We start from the raw sequence: 23,706 nt of genomic DNA on the forward strand, positions 1-23,706 counted from the left end.
ATAACCACATTATATACATAATGAAGTTCTGGTTTTGAGTCTTTACACTCGAAGATCAAATCCTATTTCCAACAAAAGATTCTTTAAATTTAACTAGACTCTTTAATGGAAACATAATCTATTTGAGAGTATGGTCAGCTGGAGATTACAGTTGTTCCTACCTCTGTCTTTTGGTGTCTGAACTGTAGTTTCCCAGTAAGCAGTAGCTTTGGGAAAGCTTATATGCTGATATTTTATTATGATCACAATCCTAGGTCAACAAAAGTGAAAGAAAGATGAAAGTGAGACAGGAAAGGGGGAAAAACTGTACTAAGTGGGATATTATGGTTTTAGCTAAAGCCTTATAAGTAAACTCACTGGCACACCTTCCATCTAGGCTTGTAGAACCTATGTATCTTGGTGAAGGGAAAGAGATTTACTCATTTGCTCCTTCTTGTTTCTGAGCTCTTCTTAAAGTTTGCCTCAGGAGATGTTAACCTGCATACCCCCTTGTTAGTTATATTACTGATCCTTCCAGGACCTGTAAGCTAGTCACTGGAGAAATCAGAGCCCATGCCTCATAGGGGAGTGTTTCATCTAGGCCCTGAAGAAGTGGAAGGAATGGCCAACCCTGGCAAATGGAGGCACTCTGGTTCTTGTTTTCCTGGTTATTAAGGAGGTTATGTTAGATGCTAGCCCTCTCTCTGGAAGCATATGAGAAAGTCAATACTGTTAGAAAATGAATTGACCACTGGGGTAGCCTAGGATCTTCCTTGAGCAAGTGGATAAGGCCAAGTGCATTTGGTGAGGCACATAAACTGGGCTTATGACAGTCCACCTTTTATGCCACTCAGATCCATTTGCACCTGTAATGATATCTTGATTTCATAGGCAAAAAATATGTCTTCAAGTCTGCCTTAAGAGGGAAGGTGACCGTCTGGCACTTCAGTGTGATCATCTGGATTCTTCTAAAATGACTCAAAAAGGGTTAGTAGGTCAAGCTTCAATCCTCACAGCTACAGTTGATCTAAGTCTAAGTAGGCATCAACTCCCCCCATCTATTCTAAATTTATTATTTGCCAACATTTTGGCTAGCCTGGTACTTTACCAAGGACTTTATCCTTGAGAAGTCTTGCCCTTACCAGACTCTGATTGCTGCAAATGTCCATTCACTCTTTTCATTGGGCATAGAAGCACTAAGAGATACTGCCAACGTCTCCTGGGTTTCAGACCTCAACCTTCATTGTGTAGGAGCAAATTTTAGTCTTTTTTGGCAATCAACATCAATTTTCCAGTCGGTAGAGGGACTCTTATTGGGCCTGATAATCTACTGGCATGAAGAGCCCAAAGTGACCAGACAATTCTAAAGCTTCCCCAGATGGCTGGAAGACTTACTGAATTCCTGGGCAGAAGTGTTCTCAAAGTGAAAATCAGTACTCTTAGACCAGCAAAGACTTTAGTTTTAGAAATAGGAAGTAATTCAGTAGAATTGATGGCAAGAAGGGCCAATCCACCCTTTACTAATGATTTCTAAATCTACACATACTAGTTATTGAGGACAGAATACTTTTTCTTGCTAAGTCAGTGCATATATTGGTCCTGTAGAATAATACTATAAACTTGCAAATGTTTTCCCAAGGTGGAGTCTTAGTTCCAACTTTCAGGCGTTCCTTCATTCTGTCAGGCCATATGCTTGTAGGTGACAATATAGAATGTAAGAGAAGTGAATCCTGTGGCTCACTGGTGACCCTCCTTTGTTGTGAAATATGTCTCTTATTCTGAGCCCATGTTGTGTGTGCACTCAGGTCAATGGATAAACATGCTGGTGGGGGCACTATGGGCATCCTGTCCACTTGATTGTTAAACATCTCTTCTGTGATGGATGTTCTCTGGTGAGCAGTAACATGAGAAATAAAAATCCACGTGCTGGTACCCTCCCCCTAAGTCCACTCACATACTTCTTCCCAAAATTCCATGTCCTTACCCATGTTTTCCAGTTTTGTCTTGAGGCTTCTCGTCAACAGGTCAAACATTAGTCACTGCCCACATCTCTGGTTACCTATTGTTTTCTACAAAGTGAATGACCAGGGTTCTATTCACAGTTCAACCTATTTGGGGCAATTTCTCTTCACCAGTGCGCTTCAGAGCCATACCAAGTGGCATTGTGATATAGCAGTAGTCCTCTCTGACTGGTGCTAGCACATCATACTGACCCCTTTGCAAGCCAGGCTTTTTTTTTTTTTTTTTCCAATGCTGTTTATTGTTGTTCAAATTGTTCTGCCTGTGACCCTGGAGAGCTTTTACAGTTTATTCTTGGCTACTTTTTATACATCCCCAGTTATTGTGTTTTGGGTTCAAAGTCAGGATTTTTGAACCAGTCTTGACTCTTTCTGTTACTTATCAAATACTTTTAGAGAACCACCTGAGGTCATAGTTGTAAGTAAAGGGAGAAGCATTAATGCAACGGACTCATGCCTTTTGCATTTGCTTGAGCCCCATCGTACAATGGGGTTCATCTGTCTTACCTTATGTCATGGAGAATATGACTACATCCAACTCATGATGAATGGTGGCTCAATTTTCATGGTTATCTTGCAATGCATTTTCTAGTTCTCAGTCTCAATAAAAGCTTTTTATTGAGAAAGTTTGTTTTTCCAGAACAGGATTGTTTTCTGATGTAGAGAACATAGTCTTACTCAGAAACTTAGTGTTCACACTATACTTCTCTTATTGGATTTGCCAGAGAGAGACTTCAATAGCATCCTTATCACCGCAAATACCTTTAATATTCCAGAATCTGCTAGGTCATGTCATCCAGGTGACAGAGAAGCCTTTAACACAGTACGGATCTGTTTCTGATACCTCTCACGCCCTGGACTCCTGTTGAAATGGGCAGTCTTCTGGATTATCTGGTAAATGTGTCAGAGCAGTATTTTGAAGCATGATGTTGATTGCAAAATCCAAAAGGACTTATATCAGTGCTTTACCTTTGTCTTTGTCATACGAGGTACAAGATGTGACTTCTACTTTAACATAGACTAATATCCCTGCATGCATCAGAACAACGGGACATCTGTTACTCCATGGATGTGGAAGGCCCTGAATTTTCAAAGGTTTTATTTTCCAGTTTCTGGCACATGAGAGGAGACTAACAATTTTGGCTACTAACATGGGAGAAAACCTGGAGAATATTGTTTCACAAGAGTCAAGTGAAGGAAATATTTTAGGGAGGAGGGAGGCTGGGCATGGTGGTGAATGCCTGTAATCCCAGCTGCTTAGGAGCTATTCAGAAGGCTGAGGCAGGTGGATCCCAAATTTGACCCAACCTTGGCAACATAGCTAGACCCCTCAAAAAAATAAAGATTAAAATAAAGAGGGAATGAAGGCTGGGGATGTAACTCAACTTAGACTGCTTACCCAGTATGTGTGAAGTCCTGGGTTTAATCCTCAGCACTGCACACAAATTAAACAAAACAAAAGCATCAAAAACAAAAAAAGAGAGAGAGAAGGGAATGATAATTTGTCAAACATGCTGTTAATTTAGTTTTGTTTTAAGAATTGATCTTTGATTTGGGTAATATAAAAACCTTATGAGGCAGTTTCACTGGTGTTTCAGAGACAAAAAAAATCTAATTTGAATTGGTTTATGGGAAAAGCAAAGGAGAGGAGGAGGAGACAAGTTTTTTAAGGAATTTGCTGTAAAGGAACACAAAGAAATACGTCAAAGACTAGAAGAGGATATAGGGTGTGGAGAGGGTTCCTTTTTCATTTTTAGTTTTTTCAAAGATGTTTGGCTGTCAGACATTATGCAAATGGAATGACCCAGAAGAGAAGGAAAATTAATGGTGTAGGGCAGGAACAAAGTCTAGAGGGGAGAAGATAAGGACTGGGGCACAGGAAAAATGTTGGTTTCAGATCAAGAGCACAGACTGCTCCATGGTGGCAGGAGGGCAGCAGAGTGTATGCATACACAGCGACAAGGACTGGTAGATTTGCTGGTGGGAGGATGAGGGAAATCTTTTCTGTCCACTTCTCTTTTCTCAGTGAAATAAGATCTCTAGCAGACAGCCAGAAATGGGCAATGGAGTCTGAGAGGTATAATGAGAAGGAAGTGATATGTCCCTCCCACAGCAGGTCTGGAGTCCATCTGAGGTTTATGGTCATAAATTTAACATGTCAATGTTAACACGATCAGATATGATGCTCCCTTTTTATAACAAATGTTTTATAATGAATTCATTACTATTCTAAAATAAAATTCATAGTTAACATAACCTGCCCGCCAAGGTGATTTTTAAAGAAATGCCTATCCTGTAATGACAATGGTAATAAAAGAAAAATAGCTTGGAAGTAAAAGTAATATATACTGCTATGTAAACTCAGCCCAGCTATCTAGACAACATTATCAAGTTTGTATATACTTTCTCCTCTATATAGAATCAACTGAGTATGTGAACCACAAGTATCAAAGTATGCAACTATGTTATATTTGTTGCCAAGAATGGTAATGTCATTAGTGATATGGTTTTTGCAAAAGAGTTAATGACATGAAAAAAACCAGATCTATCCTTGAGGGAGATGAATTGATAGAAAATTCAGTGTGCATTAAAATCATTCAAAGATAGTTTGTATTTTTTACAAAACAAAGTTTGGTTTTAGAGTCAGGTAAATAGATTTTTGCCTCCATGAATACTCAGAAACTGGAAAGCTTGTAGGATGCAGGTCTAACTTTCCTATACTTTGACAGATATTTGATATTTTTAGTCTCCTGCCAGTTAAATGAGAAGTGTCTTCCAAGTCATTGTGACAACCAAAACAGTCCTAATTCTCAGAGCATTCTCGAATATGTTTTGCATTCAAAGCCTAGAGAACTGGACTCAACAATGGTTGGTTGGTTTACTTGGCTCTGGAGTATGAAAGGTGATAGACGAGATGGACTGTAGCATCTGTTATAATAGAGGAATTGTTGGCATAGGGCTACATGAATTAGAGAAAAGGGAGGTGATGGTGGCAGGGTGGGGTTCTTGAAATTGGACCTTGGAAGTGGTTCAATTATATGTAATTCCTGGTTTGGACTTTGTCAATGGGAAGGATAGATGAATAAGAAATGAGGTTAAGATAACAGGAGGCACTGAGAAGCCAGGGTAGAATGTCTACTTCATATTGAAAAAATGTTGAATGATTTTAGGGGCAGAGGTGGGAAAAACAAAAAGTAAGCCAGGATGGTAAATGTTTTAACAAAGGGAAGGGAGGACACAGGAGAACTGATATGAACTCAATAAAGAAGGGTGGTAGGTCCTATAGGCCACTGATATGTGCATAAAAAAAAAAAAAACGGTGTCTTTGGAGGTGGATGGAGTAACTGTAATTGGAAAATGGCCATGCAGGACAAGAAGAGAGTTTTCACATCTCCAGGCCCAGAATAACTTGATGTGCAATGGATAAAACTACCACAAAGGAGGGTTTCAAAAGAAACAGGTCATGGACATGGCCAGGTATTCAGAAAAATAAAATAAAATAAAAATAAAATAAAATTCAGAAAAAATAAAATAAAATAAAATAAAATAAAATAAAATATGTGTGCTCTCTCAGTTTTATCTACAATAACAGGAGTTTACCACCTTTGGAATTTATTCAGTAATATTCTAATAGCTTAAATATGTTTGATGAATCGATTTTCTATTTCTCTTATCTAAAGAGAAATAAAAGTCTATTTATTTCAGCTTGTGGAGTATTGTCTTGTACATACCTAACACTCTAGGAGGCATTATGAAAAAATAAGACATAAGAAGCATTATTCAGATAATAACTGCATGAGCTCACTGAGAAAAGAAGGGGAATGTAACATGGGAGCTGTATTCCACCATTGCCTGTCTTTTGAGAGCATCAACTTTATTCTTCCTAGTTCCATGTAGTTTTGAAATAGGTCTTTCCTGCTACCACCACTTCTTGGGTGTCTGGCCCCATGCATTTCCAGCAAGCTTGTGGGAAATTGGGTCCTTTAACATAAGGTGGAGTACTGCAGATGGTTTGACAGGGCTGAGCAATCCTAGAAAATTTTTCAGGGTCTGATGACCATCATATGTACTAGAAAATTATGGGTGATGTACAGCTCCTGTATTCTCCTTCATTAATCAGTGATGTATTATATTAATACATGTCCATCATTTCATTTCTAGGACCAGTATTACTTAGCTGTAGTGACTATTCTTTTGCCATAATGTTACATTATATTAGTAAATATTGATTTAGGAATTTTACATCTTTAATTATAGGTAATATTGGTGTATCTTTTCTTAAATTGCTAGCGACTGACTTTATTGTGAAGCTTATATCCCCTTCGTGGAGTGAATTAACTAGTTTTCTATATCTTTATGGTTTAGGACATATTATATAGCATACAAATGATCTAGTTCCTGACCTGTAAAATTATATGCATGAGGGTGTTTTCTATTTCAAATCCATGAAATATTTTTCAGAAATTCATTTACTTTATCAGAATTTTTGCATTTATTAATAAAAATATGAATAATATACTCTCACTTTTAATCTTCTATGTTAATTATTTAGCTTAATTTTCCTATTTAGTTTGTGTTATTAATCTAGATTTGTTTGCAAGAGATTTGTTATTTTCTTTCTTTATTTCAAAAACATTTCTTGAAAACATTCAACTGAGGTTTTCTTTTACAAATTATTTGAATCTTTTTTTCCCCTTCACCTAATTTTCATGAGATAATTTTATGTTTTTGAAATAAGTGATCGAGTTGAAGGCTTTATTAGTTTACATTTTCAATTTAGGTTTTAGTAAATAAATTCTCCAAGTTTAATTTGAATATAATTCTAAACGTATCCTGTAAGTTTTCACATATATTATTTTTATTGTTTATATTGCTATTGACCATGTTATTTTTTTCTCTATCTGGTAAAATAGTATTTTGGGAAAGAGATGTGTGGTTTTTAAATTATTATATGGTTCAAACTATAAAATTTAATCTTCCACTTACATTAAATATATTCTATTATTTGTCAAAATGTGTGTGAGTTTTACTTTACAATTGTATTGAAGTTTACTTTGTTCATACTTGGCAAATATTACAAATGTTCAGAAATGGTTGAGAAGACAGACTCTGTTAGATCACAATCTGTATAAATAAATGATCATAATTATATTTATTAGTTAGAGTGGTCAGATATTTTATGTTCTTATTTATTATCTTTTTAAAAACTATCTTGTAGTTTGTAATTTGTTGATCTGGAAATAATTACTCCCATAATAATTGTGTGTTTGCTATTTTCTTTCTGAATATCTAACAATTTTGCTTTTTGTTCTATTTTAATATTATTAAATGTCATTGTTATTATAAAATGATTCTTTCTTTTGCCTTGAATTCCTCAGTCTAATATAATATTGCCAATTCTGCCTTAATTTAAACATGTTTTCCTATTTTTAAAATCTATTATTTTTAGATTACTTTCATTTGTGTCTCTTGTAAACAGCAACTGATCAGATTGGGTTTTTTATTTCAAACTAAGTCTTTGTGTAGTACATAGCAAGTACTAAATTAAAAATAAGAATTTTGAAATGGCATTTAGCCTTATTACATACCTTTTTGTTTTTATTTTGTTTTAGGTGGGCCATAAAACACGAAGGGATCAGTAAGCCAGGCCAATGGAAGCATTCCAGAGTGGAAAACCCTCTATGGAACAAGCTTACTTACATGTGGCCAGTCCTTCCCAGCGGACAACTTAATGAGGTTGTATGGCTTAGTAGAAGAGGAGGTTGTTGGGACTTACTTTAAGACCTCTATGTGATCAGCCTGCTGAAAATTTCCATGCATCTTTTGAATTGCAGTTATTCAATATAGAAGATAAAACTTCCTAATTCTGTAGATGTGTTCAAGTTTTTCATTATGAAAACAAACTAATCTATTTTTTCTTACCCATCAAATTTATTTTAAAAAAGATTATTATATATTTTGAAATTTAGTTCTTAGGCACACACGTGTTCAAAGTATTGTATCTTCCTGATAAGTAGAAATTTTATCATTATTTAGAAACTCTCTAGTTCTAATGAAAGCTTTTCAGTTATATAATACTGATAGAAATATATACCAGTTTTGTTTTTTTTTTGTATTTTTGGTTATTATTTGTTTAGTATATCTTCTTTACATTCTTTTACTTTCTGGTATTGTATATTCTGTCTTAGGGGATTTCCCAATAATCAGCATGTAGTTAACTTGAGAAATTATTTAATGACCACTATCTTTAAACTAAAGCATCTTTTCTGATTTTTATAATTATAGATATATTTGGATTATTATTGGTTTGGTATTTGTCCTAACTTTTCTGTATCCCATCCTCTAACCCAGCTTCTTGCAGATTGGAAATTATACCCTCTGCATTATCTGTTGTTATTGTTGTTGTTCTTACTCTGAATATTTTTAGCCTACATACATAAATGATCAAAATTCAAAGTTAAATATATTTACTCTTCTTTCAAATAATCAATAACAGAATATATAACTTCAATCCTATTATTTGTGATACAAACTTTTATTATCATATGCTTAAGTGTTATCTTTTAAAAAATTCTCCCAGATATCAACATTGCTGTGTGCATTTGATACATATTTATATTTACCCCAAAGTTTGCATCTTTCTTGTTATAATTGGTTCTTTCACCTCAGTCCCTCCACCTAGGGTTATTTTCCTTTGGCCTAGAACATCCTTCTTTTAGTTATTAGTAAAAAATGCTTTTGGTTTTCTTTTTCTTTCTTTCTTTTTTTTAGTACTGGAAATGGAACCCAGGACCTCACACATGCTAAGGCAAATGCTCTACCACTGAGCTACATCTCCAGCCCTTTTCGTTTTTGATTTTGAAATGGGGTCTTGCTGTGTTGCTCATACTGGCAACATAGGTATCTATTGCCATGCCCAACTTTCAGTTTTTAGTTATCTGAAAGTGTCTTCATTTGGCAAACTGAAGATACAACCACTGACTTCTACCTTCCCTTGTTATTTTGGAGAAGTGGGTTGTAGTTCTAAATGCTATTCCTTTTTATGTTTGCTTTTAATATCTTTTCCTTGATATTGTACAGTTTTGCCACATTATATCTGAGAATTTCCTCTCCTCCTCCCTCTCCTTTCTTCTTCTTCTATTCCCCCTCCCTCTCCTTCTTTTTCTCCTCCTTCTCCTTCTTCTCTTTCTTCTTTCTCCTCTCCCTCCCCCTTTTCCCCCTCTCCTCTTCCTCCTCTTCCTCCTTCTCCTCCTTCTCCTCCTCCTCCTCCTCCTCCTCCTCCTCCTCCTCCTCCTCCTCCTCCTCCTCCTCCTCCTCCGGTCCTGATGATTGAACCCAGGGTTACTCTACTACTGATCTGTATCCCAGACCTTTTTTCTTTTTTTGAGAAAAGTTCTTACTAAGTTGCTAAGGTTGACCTAGAGCTTGTGATCCTGCTTCAGCCTCCCAAGACACACAGGCACCATGCCTGACTGAGGGTTTCTTTTTATTTTACCCTGTTTCAGTTTTACAGTTTCTTTGGGGTTCTTGAATCTGTGGGTTGATCTCTTGAATGATTTCCAGGAAATTATCACCTATCATCCCTTCAAACATTCTCTCTCCAGTATGTATTCACTCCATTCTTAATAGCACTCTGATTGACTGTATGCCACAACTTCTCATTTTGACTTAACACTTATACTTTCCATCTTTTGCCTCTTTTTGATGCATTTTATATCATATTTTCAGCCTGTGGATGAATTCTCAATGAAGATTATTTTTCTTCTCCACTAGTGAAAATGTTTGAGGCAATCTATTTTACTTGCCACTTTCTGGAGAGGTATTATTTCTGGTTTTCCTACTCAGTGAAATTTAGTCTACTATGATTCTTATTTTATGAGGGGAGAATGTCTCCTATGAGACTTCCCACATAAGTTGGGTGCTGGGTTTGTTTCCTGTGCCCTTCCCTGGGTCAACTATATATTCTAAAATATTTTCTAAAAATTTTACACTAGATTTTGAATTTTTGAGTTGTTTGTAACAGAGATTCAATCAATTTACCTATTTTGTTGTATTTCTTGGTCTCAATCAAGTGTTTTTTCCCCCTTAAACCATGTTTTCCTGCACTTCCTCACTGAGTAAATCCACAAGTCTCAGCACTTTAATCGAAAGATATATGGTATCTGAAAAGAAGTCATTGCTTCGAGCACTGAAGATGCCTTTTTATTTAGACTGCAGTGAAGCACCAGTCTAGAAAACTGAGACTTTTTTACTTTCCATAACATGAATTGAACCCAGAGATACTTATACACTGAACCAAATCCCCAGCCCTTTTCATTTTCTTAAAATGTTTTAGTGGAGATTGAACCTAGGACCATGTGCATGTGAGACAAACACTCTACCAACTGAACTACATCCTCAGCCTTCTATTTTTTATTTTGAGACAGGGTCATGCTAAATTCCTTAGGGCTTCACCAAGTTGTTGGGACTGGCCTTAAACTTGCAATCCTCCTGCCTCTCACAAATTGCTGGGATTATAGATGTGTGCCACCATGCCTGACAAAAGTTGAGTTTTGTAAAGAAAAAAGAGAACTTCAAAACAGCAGGGCCTGTGAGTGGGCAACTGATGGTCTGGGATTTGACAACTAAATGATCTTAGGAATTAATGTTGTGAGATACAGGGTTCATGGTACTAGTGAGAACAAACATGGAGTCCAGGGTAGAGGGTGGGCATGGAAAGACAAGTAGAGCCACATATGCCAAGAAAAAAAAAAAGATGGTGACTTGCACTGATTGTAGATTTTTCTCTAGAAGTCCAAGAAGGACAGAGGCTAAAACCCAGAAAGCAGGCAGGATAATACCGACTGGTGATGTGGAGATGCCAGCAAGTTGCCCAGTAACTGAAGAGGACAAAAGTCATGTCTTTTGAGGCCTCCTAGTATCCAAGACAACCATTCATCTAACCATTATTTATTATATTAAATTATCTACATATAGATACCATGAACCCCTTTTACCAATGGTACATGGTTTATTGAACTTTCATCAAAATTCAGAAACTATCTTGAGGAGAGGTTTGCCCTTAAAAGGAAACAAAAATTCTGGCAAGAAATTTGACACTCTAATATGATTGAATATATATCAAAATGACAAAATTTAAAAACAAATTCAAAAGTTTTTTTAAAAAAAATATACATTGGCAAAACTGGGGTACCTCTAATCCACTGAATGCATAGAGGGATGGACAGGGAAGCCTATAAGGAGGTACTTCTTTATATAGGAAGGGAGACCATTGTAATTACCACAATTTCACATATTTCAAATATTGTGGTTTTCTTTCATATCAGTTTATAAGTAAAAGTAATTAAATAAATTTATTTAAATTGCAAATGGCAAATATATTAGGATACCTAAGCTAATCAGGGTCCTTTGAATATTTACCTTAGAAAATAACTTTTTTATTGGTGGTCTGGGATTTGATGACTAAATGATCTTAGGAATTAATACACATAACTTCAGTCTTTTCTAGCCATTCAAACAGAACAGTAGCTTTTGTATGTAGTGGATGAGTTACTATACCCCAATGAAACTCTGACCTTCACTTGTGAACTGAAGGGAGAGACCTAAGGTATTATATTAGTGAAAGTCAGGCAAACTGACTGTGTATTTCAAAGTGACTCAGTCTGAGGGTCCTGCTACATCTTGAAATGTTCAAGGGAGAGAAAAAAGTAGTTACCAAACTTGGAACTCAAATAGCTATCAGATTAAATATTATCTATTTTGCTCGAGTCTGGATCCATTGTATCAACAGGAACGGTATTTTCTTCCAGTCTTATTTTCACACAGTTGATTTTCAGCAAAAAGATTATTTTATTTCAGTGTATAATTAAGTATAATTAATAATTTGGTTGGAAAGACTGTAATTAGGAAATGTAACATTTTCATTGTGGAATACATAATATTTGAGGCACTATAAGCATATGTATTAATTTTATTCCATACTTAATCTTTGAACTTTACCATTTTTCTAACTATTATTTATTATATATTTAGGCAATGCATACAGAACAAGAAAGGAGATAGACATGGTCCCTAACTGAAGCTTACAGTTGTAAGAAAGGAAGAAACCAGAAAAGGAAGGAGGAAGAGCTGATTAATAAAGGAGGAAGAAGAAACAAATAAAAATTTGGTGTCCCAGAAATACAGGCTAATTGTTGACCAAGTTAATTCAGTCATACAATCAGAGTGAAGAAAGTTTAGCCAGGATGATTGCCTGAATGGGCCTAAAAATTAAGTCAAAATTCTGAACCCATGAAACCATCTAAAAGACACTATCTTGAGTGAGAATCCAATTCTTTTGTTAATTCTTTAACAAGACTTTCCAAAGTAGAATGGTGACTAAGGGAAGACGTAAGGAAATATAAACAATATGAAAATACAGGATTATCTTTGTAGTTTTTCAGACTGCATTAATGCCCCAAACTGTTTACTTCTCAGTGGTAACAGCTAATCTGAGAACTGATTTCATGCCTATTATTGCTTTTATATATTATTCATTCTAAAAAGAAATTGATAGTATTTTTATCAACAAATAGCTCATGTAGCTGGGGATATCAGTATTTTAAAAAATACTTTTTAAAAAAACCTTATAAAAAGAAGTTTCATTAATTCTTTGGCTTATTATGTAACTATGACCATGGGAATAATTTTTAAAAGTCAGGTTATTTTATCACACTTTGGGTAAAAAGTTATGAATTGAAAAGTTGTATTCTTTAATACTTAGATGTAAGGATCAATGAATTTTTCATGAATCCATTCCAAAGAATGGAATCTTTGGAAAAAAAGTGAGTTCAAAGAGACAATATTTTGGAATGTACACTGGATAGTGACTTAAAATTTTCTAAATTACTAAATTAAAACGTATCTCTTCGGATGGGCTCATGATAGACAAAAGAAAGTTAAAAGTACACATTTTATTCATTTGTTAAGAGACAATAGTGCCAGTAGTCAAAAGGGACAAGAGGCATGTCCTTGGAGGCCTCTGAGGATCCAGGACAACATAAGTTTTCCATACAGACTATGGACCCTTTATATGAATAGCAAATGGTCTTTTGAAATTTTATGTAAAGTAAGAAACCATCTTGAGGAGAGAAAGGGGTAGAAGTGCATCCTTGAAAGAAAACCACAGATTAGTTAAGGGAATATGAAAAGGCTCAAGAGAGAAAATTGAAGATTGATTTACTTATTAGTTTATTAATAACAAATAGATGGAGTGGGACCAACATGACTAAGAAATGGAGATCAATGAGCTGACTCTCAAAATGAAAACATGTTTTGTCTGCTTAAGAGAGGTGAAAAAGAAAAAAGCAGAATTATAATCCTTGAAGGGAGCACCAGCACAAATCCAGAATCTTCTGACAGTGTAGCTGTGCCATGGAACAGTGTGAACACAGAGAAAACCAGCAGAGCATGATTAGAACCACAGGTGTGCCAACTGAGAAAAAACAGCACTCCAGTTCCGTTTAATTATCCATGTTATTATTATCTTTCATTGTCTTCAAACTGTGTTTATTTCCAAATTAAAAGTGCCTTAAACATCAGAACAAGAATTAAAGTATCTTATTTTATTTTTATATTGACTTGTTCTTTTTAGTTATACATGACAGTAGAATCTATTTTGATATATTTATACAAAATGACATACATCCTATTCTAATTAGAATCCCAGTTTTGTGGTTGTACACAATGTTGAGATTCACTGCAGTGTATGCATATGTATACAAAATGAAAGTATTTTAGTGGAAGAATTGCCATTGGTAGTGCCCACATTGGGAAGTTTTGGAACCCAAGCTAATTTTCATCTCTTTCTTTGGATTTCTGTGATATCTCCCACTGAAAAGAGAAAACTGTTGGGCTTCCTTCCTCCACCTGAAAAGTAAAGGAGGCCTAACAGAGTCAGCAGTGCTTCGTGGTGCTAAAGCCAAGGTTCACACTGGCTACCACTTGTCATGAGATGACTCAGAAGTGAGAAGATCCAAAAACAGCTGGTAGCTGATAGGTCACATTTCTGATATGTTCCTCAGAAATATAGCATGTGTGGGATATGGAGAAATTCTTAATTCCACATCCCGGGTCTATAATTGGCAAGCTCACTGATTAAGCATGAAGAAGAGTCTTTTTTTTTTTTTTTTTCCTTGTCTTTTCTTCCACATTCCAAGAGAAAAGAAGAAATATTAGTTATTTTACACCAGGACTTCAAGATGAGAGTAATTTTTAATGAGACTTTTCTCCATTTCTCCCACCTATCCAACCCTTACTTTCTGATCTTTTTTTGACTGAAACTAGTGTAAAAGTTGACTTGCTATGAATTGCTTAATATTTTCACTGTAGAATAGATACAGATTGATCCTAAACTTATTCTTGAAGATTATGTGGACCCATCCACAACTACCTCTCATATTAATTAAAACCTTTTACAATAAAAACTTCAAATAAAAATATGATACATTTTTCATAACCTTTATTTATTTATTTATTTATTTGATCAAGAACCATGGTAAGGGAGAGCAAACCTGTGCAGTCCATTCATGGATAACAGGCACTTACTTATTTAAATGAATAATTTATAGTGCACTCTTTGCAATTTCATTTCCATACAGGTGAAAAATTCTCAGTGAAAGTAAGAAATAAAATAATACTTCTAAAATGCAAATTTTGCTTATTTAGAAGTGTGATAAGTTAAGCTCATTGTATGTCACTATATTAATATGTTTATCTGGAAAAACATCATATTCGAATATAAAAGAAAAAACATTAAACTGAGAAACACTCTTCCCATCAAAATTTTAAACATTTATTTATACTGCTTTTCTCCTAACTAAATGCAATTGTTTATTCAATCATCTCACAAATTAGCACATCATAATTAGATGTCATTTCAGAATAAAATCTTCACAACCTTCAGATTTGGTTTATAATTTACTTAAGACACTTTTTTTCAGCATAATTGCAAAATTCTTAAAACTGTTTAGGAAATGTAAATTAGCTCTAATTGTACTAATGTTATATTAGCTTTGAAAAAAACATGTTCTCCTTGTCCATAAACTAAAGGCCCCATATCTTGATCTGTACTGGATTACCATGCCAGCACATACCCCCAATCCATGTGTGTCTTTATCTTTGGCACGTCAGTTGGATACTCCCAGAACTCTAGGACCCCCTCTATTGTGACCATCTGAGATTTTGCCTGCTAACATGACTTCCCTTTTCTTTGGGTAGGTACCTATATCCCCTTTAGGAAACATCTCTTACTTTTATGTGGATTATGAGGTCTTGCCTGGTTCCCCAAAAAATGGTTATATATTACTGTCCTATTAGGAAGTCCAGTCTCAGGGAACAGGAGTAAGAAACAAGCAGGGCAGAAAGGAGAGCCAATATGAGAATGTACTATCAAGCTGTTGTCCGTGAAGCCACTTAAATAGCATTCTTAGCAGAGTTTCTCTTAGAGGAGAAAAGGAAGAATTTATACTTCAGCTTCCATCTATCTTTGGTTAAAGATTTTCTCAAGGTTATATAGAAAATGGCAAGTCAAAGATTCAAATGCATTCAGGCTAGCTCAAGAAGCCAAACACTTAGCCATTCCACCAGATGCTTTTACGAATTAGTCAATAATGAGAGCTAAGAGTAAACTAGAAGCAAATATAGGGAGTAGGTATTATTGGACTATTATTCAGCCATAAAGAAGAATAATATTATGGCATTTGCAAATAAATGGATGGAATTGGAAAATATCATGCTAAGTGAAATAAGCCAATCCCCAAAACCCAAAGGCAGAATGTTTTCCCTGATAAATGGATGATGATATATATAATGGGGGAGTGGTGTGAAAGGGTGAAAGAAGAATGGAGGAACTTTAGAGTATGTAGAGTGAAATGAGAGGGAGGGGGGGTATGAAAAATGGTGGAATGAGACAGACATCATTACCCTATGTACATGTATGATTACGTGAATGTTATGAATCTACATCATGCACAACCATAGAAACAAAATGATGTACCCCATTTCTGTACAATGAATCAAAATGCAGTCTGTAAAAATAAAAAAATAAATAATTAAAATAAATAAATAAGTAAATAAATAATCAAAAAATAAAAAGACCCAAAGAACAAACACATCTCTAGGGGAAGAGTATTACAGACAATGCAAAGAACATGAGATGAGGTTTGGGGAACAATGAGGTAAAACATGACAGTGTGAGCTGTGGGGAGAGAGCAGGAGACAAGATTGGAGAGAAAGAGGAGGTGTGCCTCACACGGGGCCTCGTAACCACTGACTCTATTTTGTTTGTTTTTGAGATAGTCTCTGAATTGCCCAGGCCGGCCTCAAACTTAACCATCCTCCTGCCTTAGCCTCATGAATAGTTGGAATAACAGGCATGTGCCACCATGCCTGGCTAACATGCAGGGCCTTGTAGACCACTGTGTTCTTGTAGGATGAAATCTAGAGTTTTAATTTCTCTAATCACTAGAGATGTTGAACACTTTTTCATATATTTATTAATTGCCTATATATCTTCTTCTGTATAGTGTCTGTTCAGTTCCTTGGCCCATTTATTGATTGGGTTCTTTGTATATTTGGTGTAAAGTTTCGTAAGTTCTTTATATATTTTGGAGGTTGGTGCTCTATCTGAAGTGCGTGTGGAAAAGATTTTCTCCCACTCTGTAGGCTCTCTTTCACATTATTGATTGTATCCTTTGCTGAGAAAAAGCTTTTTAGTTTGAATCCTTCCCATTTATTGATTCTTGCTTTGATTTCTTGTGCTTTGGGAATCTCATATGAAAAAATGTTCAACATCCCTAGTAATAAGAGAAATGCAAATCAAAACTACCCTAAGATTTCATCTCACCCCAATTAGAATGGTGATTATCAAGAATACAAGCAACAATAGGTGTTGGCGAGGATGTGGTGAAAAAGGAACACTCATACATTGCTGGTGGGGTTGCAAATTAGTGCAGCCACTCTGGAAAGCAGTGTGGAGATTCCTCAGAAAGCTTGGAATGGAACCACCATTTGACCCAGCTATCCCACTCCTTGGCCTATACCCAAAGGACTTAAAATCAGCATACTACAGAGATACAGCCACATCAATGTTCATAGCTGCTCAATTCACCATAGCCAGATTGTGGAACCAACCTAGATGCCCTTCAGTTGATGAATGGATAAAGAAACTGTGGCATATTTATACAATGGAATATTACTCCACAATGAAGAATGATAAAATTATGGTATTTGTAGGCAAATGGATGAAACTGGAGAATATCATGCTAAGTGAGATAAGCCAATCTCAAAAAACTAAAGGACGAATGATCTCGCTGATAAGCGGATGAGGACATATAATGGGGGGTGGGAGGGGCTAGCATTAGGTTTAGGGTTAGGTTTAGAGTTAGGCTAAGGAGAGCGGCAAGAATGAAGGAAAGAAGGACTGTGTAGAGGGAAAAGAGCGGTGGGAGAGGTGGGGGGAGGGGAAAAATAAAATAAACATCATTACCCTATGTAAATGAAAAAAAAAAAAAAAGAAGTCTGATCCTAAGCCAACATGATGAAGATTCAGCCCTACTTTGTCCTGTATGTGGTACAGGGTCTTTGGTCTAATTCCTAACTCCTTGATCCATTTTGAGTTGAGTTTTGTGCAGGGTGAGTGATAGAGGTTTAATTTCATTTTACTGCATATGAATTTCCAGTTTTCCGAGCACCATTTGTTGAACAGGCTATCTTTTCTCCATTGTATGTTTTTGGCTCCTCTGTCTAGTATGAGGTAACTGTATTTTTGTGTCTTCTATTCTGTACCATTGGTCTGCCTGTCTATTTTGGTGCCAATACCATGCTGTTTTTGTTACTATTGCTCTGTAGTATTGTTTAAGATCTGGTGTTGTGATACCTCCTGCTTCACTCTTTCTGCTCAGGATTATATTTGCTATTCAAGATATCTTATTCTTCCACATGAAATTCATGATAGTTTTCTTTATTTCTATGAGGAATGTCATTGGAATTTTAATTGGAATTGAATCTGTATAGTGCCTTTGGTAGAGTGGCCATTTTAACAATATTAATTCTTCATATTCAAGAACATGGAAGACCTTTCCATCTTCTAAGGTTTTCTTTAATTTCTTTCTTTAATGTTCTATAGTTTTCATTGTAGAATCTTTCACCTCTCTTGTTATATCGATTCCCAAGTTTTTTATTTTATTTTTGAGGCTACTGTGAACAGAGTTGTTTTCCTAATCTCTCTCTCAGAGGATTCATCATTTATGAATAGAAATGTATTAGATTTATGTGTGTTGATTTTATATCCTGATGTTTTGCTGAATTTGTTTATTAGGTCTTGAAGTTTTCAGCTGAAGTTTTTTGGATCCTCTAAATATAGAAACATGTCATTGGCAAATAGTGATGGCTTGAGTTCTTCTTTTCCTATTCGTATCCCTTTAATTTCTTTGGTCTGTCTAATTGCTCTGGCTAGTGTTTCAAGGATGATGTTGAACAGAATTGGTGAAAGAGGGCATCCCTGTCTTGTTCCAGTTTTTAGAGGGAATGCTTTCAGTTTTTCTCCATTTAGAATGATGCTGGTCATGGACTTAGCATGGATAGCCTTCACAATGTTGAGGTATGTTCCTACTATCCCTATTTTTTTTTTTAGTGTTTTGAGCATGAAGGGTGCTGTATTTTATCAAATGCTTTCTCAGCACCTATTGAAATAAACATATGATTTTTAACTTTAAATCTATTGATGTGATGAATTACATTTATTGATTTCTGGATGTTGAACAAACCTTGCATCCCAGGGATAAACCCCACTTTATCATGGTACACTATCTTTTAAATATGTTTTTATACGCAATTTGCCAGAATTTTGTTAAGAATTTTTGCATCTGTGTTCATCAGGGATACTGACCTAAAGTTTTCTTTCCTTGATGCATCTTTGTCTGGTTTTGGTATCAGAGTGATATTAGCTTCAGAGAATGAGTTTGGAAGCATTCCCTCCTTTTCTATTTCCTGGAATTCTTTGAGGAGTATTGGTATTAGGTCTTCTTTAAAGGTCTTGTAGAATTCAGCTGAGAATCCATCTGGTCCTGGCTTTTCTTGTTTGGTAGGCTTTTGATGACTTCTTCTATTTCAGTCCTTAAATTGATCTGTTTAAATTGTGTATGTCTTTCTGATTCAGTTTGGGAGGATCATATGTCTCTAAAACTTTGTCAATGTCTTTGATATTTTCTATGTTGTTAGAGTATAGATTTTGAAAGTAACTTCTAATTATATAATGTATTTCAATGGTGTCTGTCATGATCTTTCCTTTTTCATCATGAATTCTAGTAATTTGAGTTTTCTCTCTTTTTCTCTTTGTTAGTGTGGCTAAGGGTTTATCAATTTTGTTTACTTTTTCAAAGAACCAACTTTTTCTCAATGTTTTCAATTGCTTCTCATTTCAATTTCATTGATTTCACCTCTGATTTCAATTATTTCCTGACTTCTACTACTTTTGGCATTGATCTGTTCTTCTTTTTCTAGGACTTTGGGATGTAATGTTAGGTCATTTAGTTTCAGATTTTTTATTTTTTTAATGTATGAGCTCCATGTATTGAACTTTCCTTTTAGTACTGCTTTCAGAGTGTCCCAGAGATTTTGATATGTTGTGTCACTGTTCTCTTTTACCTCTAAGAATTTTTTTATCTCCTCCGTGATGTTTTCTCTTATCCATGTTTCATTCAATAGAATATTATTTAGTCTCCAGATGTAGGAGTAGTTTTTGGTTAGTATTTTATCATTGATTTCTAATTGCATTCCATTATGTTCTGATAGAATACAAGGTAGTATCTCTATTTTTTTGTATTCACTAATGGCTGCTTTGTAACATAGCGTATGGCCTATTTTGCAGAAGGATTCATGAACTGCTGAGAAGAAAGTGTATTCGCTCGATGACGGATGAAATACTCTATACACGTCCATTAAGTCTATATCATTGATTGTATTATTTAGTTCTGTAGTTTCTTTGTTCAGTTTTTGTTTGGAGGATCTATCCAGTGGTGAGAATGTATGTTTTGGTATGTTTGATTCTTAAATTTGAGAAGGGTTTGTTTAATGTACATAGATGCTCCATTGTTTGGGCATAAATATTTAAAATAGTTATGTCTTGCTGGTTTATGCAGTATGAAATATCCTTCTTTATCTCTTCTAACTTAGGTTTGAAATTCACTTTATTTAATATGAGGATGGAAACCCCTACTATTTTACTGAGTTCATGTGCATGGTATATTTTTCCCCATTCTTTCACCTTTAGACAGTGGGTATCTTTTTCTATGAGATTAATCTCTTAAAGGCAGCATATTGTTGGGTTTTTCTTTTTAATCCAATCTGCCAGTCTATGTCTTTTGATTAATGCGTTTAGACAATTAACATTCATGGTTATTATTGTGATATGATTTGTATTCCTGGTTATTTTGGCTTATTTTTGGTTTTTAACTTGACTTGGCTTCTCCTTTGATTGACTTTTCCTTTAGGGTAGTTCTTCCCTTTGCTGACTTGTATTGTTTTGGACTTCTTCCTCATGAAATATTTTGCTGAGAATGTTTTGTAGTACAGGCTTTCTATTCATAAATTCTTTAACTTTTGTTTATCATGGAAAGATTTTATTTCATCATCAAATCTGAAGGTTAGTTTCCTGGGTATAAGATTCTTGGTTGACATCAATGTTCTTTCATAGCTTGAAATATATTGTTCCAGGCCCTTCTTGCTTTTAGAGTCTGGGCTGAGAAATCTGCTGATATCCGTATTGGTTTCACCTCATATATTATCTAACACTTTTTTCTCACAGCCTTTAAAATTCTATCTTTATTTTGTATGTGAGATATTTTCATTATAATGTGCTTTGGTATGGATCTGTTGTAAATTTGTGCATTTGGTGTTCTGTATGCCTCTTGTATTTGATTTTCCATTTCATTCTTCAGATTTGAGAAATTTTCTCATATTATTTCAGTGAACAGGTGTTCATTCCTTTGGTTCGTATCTCTGTGCCTTCCTCAGTCCCAATAAATCTTAAATTTGGTCTTTTCATATTATACTATAGTTCTTGAAGGTTCTTTTTATGATTTCTTACCATCTTCTCAGTTTGGTCAACTTTATTTTGAGGAGTAAATGTTTTGTCTTCATTGTCTGAGATTCTGTCTTCCACGAGATCTATTTTGTTGGTGATGTTTCTACTGAGTTTTTAATTTGGTTTATTGTTTCTTTCAAGTATTTCTGTTTGGTTTTTTTTTTTTTTTTTTCCTCAGAATCTCTCTCTCTTTATTGAAGTGCTCTTTTGCTTCCTGCATTTACTCTTTTAATTGTTTATTGGAGTGATCATGCATTGCCTGCATTTGCTCTCTTATCTCATCTTTTGTTTCACAGATTGCTTTTATTATGTAGATTCTAAACTACTTTTCTGTCATTTCTACTGCAATGTTGTCATTGAATTCTATCAAAATAGCATCTTGGTTTGTTAGGGACACTTTCTTCCCCTGTTTTTTTCATATTGTTCCTGAATCTTCCCCTCTAGCAGTGAAGATCTGACGTATTGCAACTTCCCCACTACAGGCTTATTGTGACCCTGCAGGTTTTCAACACCTCTCCCCTACAAGGGGAAGATCAATATCAGCAGGACACCATACAAACAATATGCAACCCTACACCAGAGAGCCCCTATGAAGATGTTAACAGTATTGCAACGAACAGGATGAGTTTGATTATTATCTATAGTACAGCCAATAGGCTTGCAATGAGCTCTACAACTTCTAGTAGTAGATGAAGAGGAAGGAGAGGGGTGTAGGATGTAACTGTTAATGGAATAAGAAGTGAGTAAATAGAGGTACCTGATCAAGGGAAGAGTGAGAGTGGGATCAAAAGAAGCTGGTCTTTAGCATGAGAAAAGGAGAAAGAGACTCCAAGGAAATAGGGAAATTAAAAGAAAATAGAGTGAGAAAAAAAAGAAATAAAAAATAAAAAAATTTTAAAAATTCTGTGGTTCACAGTCATCCACCACTCAAACCTCCCAGTCCTCAGTATCTCCATGCGAGTGTGGTACCTGTCAAGGGACCTCCAGTCTCCTGAAGGTGTCTCAGGATGGGAGCTACTCCATCCAAAAATGGTGGCCATGCCCTCAGGGATAATTCAAAACCTCTGCACCAGCCTCCAAACATGCTGGGGAGTTGCAGTGTAGGTGCTGAGTCCACGTGGGGCTCGGGCGGGAGCTGAGTAGTACAGATGCAGTGGTGGGCAGGCGGGTGCAGTGTCTGGAGTCCCTATTAAGGTTTTAAGATTGTTCTATGGCAATATTGAGTTAGGGTCTTCTCTTTTGAAGTTCAACTGCACAGAGTATGGAACTCTGTCACTGTTATACTTACACTATTATGATTGCTAAATTATTTCTAGGTAAGTTTATGTAATTCCCCAAAGTTCTGAAAGTACAACTTTATACAAATCCCTTGAGGGATAGTATACTACCCGGTTTGTAGTTTTATTTCCAGGGCCTAGTACTGTCCCTAGAATATAGTAAACAATCAATAAATAGTTGATAATATATGAATTCATAAATAAATGGATGTATGGATGAATAGATAGTGAATCCCAGAACAATGCATCTAAAATGTATTTAAGCTATTTAATCATATTATTCTGCTTTAAAAAAATTCTTCTATATAGTCTTATTTGCCACATCTAGTTTAAGATGATATTATTCCAGGCTATCATAAAATTATTTTTTTGCACATTCTTCTTTTCTTTACATTATTAAGGATACTTTATGATGAGAAAAAATTCAAAATTCTGTTTTTCCAGAATGGTGTTTCTGTCAAATGGAATAAATCACCCACAAGTTATACATAAACTTTAAAAAATCGTTAATTTTCCCCTCTATGCAAATGAAACATTGATTAGAATTGTCTAGAATAGCCAAGAGGCCCAATAAATTTTTGCTGAATAAGTGAAAGATTTAAAATATAAATCTAGAAGCAACTTTTCTTATTTATTTTCACATTTTTATCATTTCTTTCTGAAGGACTTTGATTGGCCAATAGAAGGACTGCTTGTTCCCAACAGCCCTCCTATGAAGAAACCCATCCATAAGACACCAGAGCAGTATGTCCCTATGAAACTCAGAGTTTTGAGAAATGGAGACAAGAATAAAAGCAGATCCCTTATTACCATTTGTCCAGAAATCTCATCTAAAACACAGTAAGAATGAGTTGCTCATAATTATCATTAAATATACTTTCTAGTTTCTACAGATTTTTGTCCTCTTTATTATAAGTATTTTTCTGGAGGTAATTATTTATTTATTTAGAATGAGGGCTCCCATGTTGATATTTAAAGATGAAAATAGATACAAAAATTCATTTAGTTTCTATATCAGGAAATTAATTTGATCTCTGTTGATATAGGATAAACACAGGAGAAAATATTGAGTTAGAAATGAGTAGCTTTGATTAAAAAAAAGATTCTACAAGAAATGTATGTTTGGAATTAGCACTTTTGCTTGAGTTTTATGAATGTATGTTGATACAACTGAACTCACAAATTGCTTCATAAATGTAACTTTGTAATTTTTCCTTTAAGTTACTATTATACACAATTATTCTTATTAATATCTTTGAAATACATAATGACCAAATATAGTTCTCAAAAGTATAACTTTATACAATTT

General features: G+C 35.0%; 1 protein-coding gene across 4 annotated transcripts in view; it reads left to right on the top strand.

Moving 5' to 3' along the window:
* Dcdc1 (doublecortin domain containing 1) overlaps positions 1-23,706 on the top strand; it is a 494,469-nt gene that overhangs the window by 413,158 nt on the left and 57,605 nt on the right. For 3 of the 4 annotated variants that reach the window (XM_047516704.1, XM_047516706.1, XM_047516707.1), the window contains 2 exons: positions 7,610-7,733; positions 23,062-23,237. In XM_047516704.1, coding sequence (XP_047372660.1) covers positions 7,610-7,733; positions 23,062-23,237 — 300 coding nt within the window. Of the gene's footprint in view, positions 1-7,609; positions 7,734-23,061; positions 23,238-23,706 lie in introns of those variants that run through there. The other variant, XM_047516708.1, reaches the window with a different exon arrangement.

Source organism: Sciurus carolinensis, chromosome 11 (genome assembly GCF_902686445.1).
Source record: "Sciurus carolinensis chromosome 11, mSciCar1.2, whole genome shotgun sequence".
NCBI classification, from domain to species: domain Eukaryota; kingdom Metazoa; phylum Chordata; class Mammalia; order Rodentia; family Sciuridae; genus Sciurus; species Sciurus carolinensis.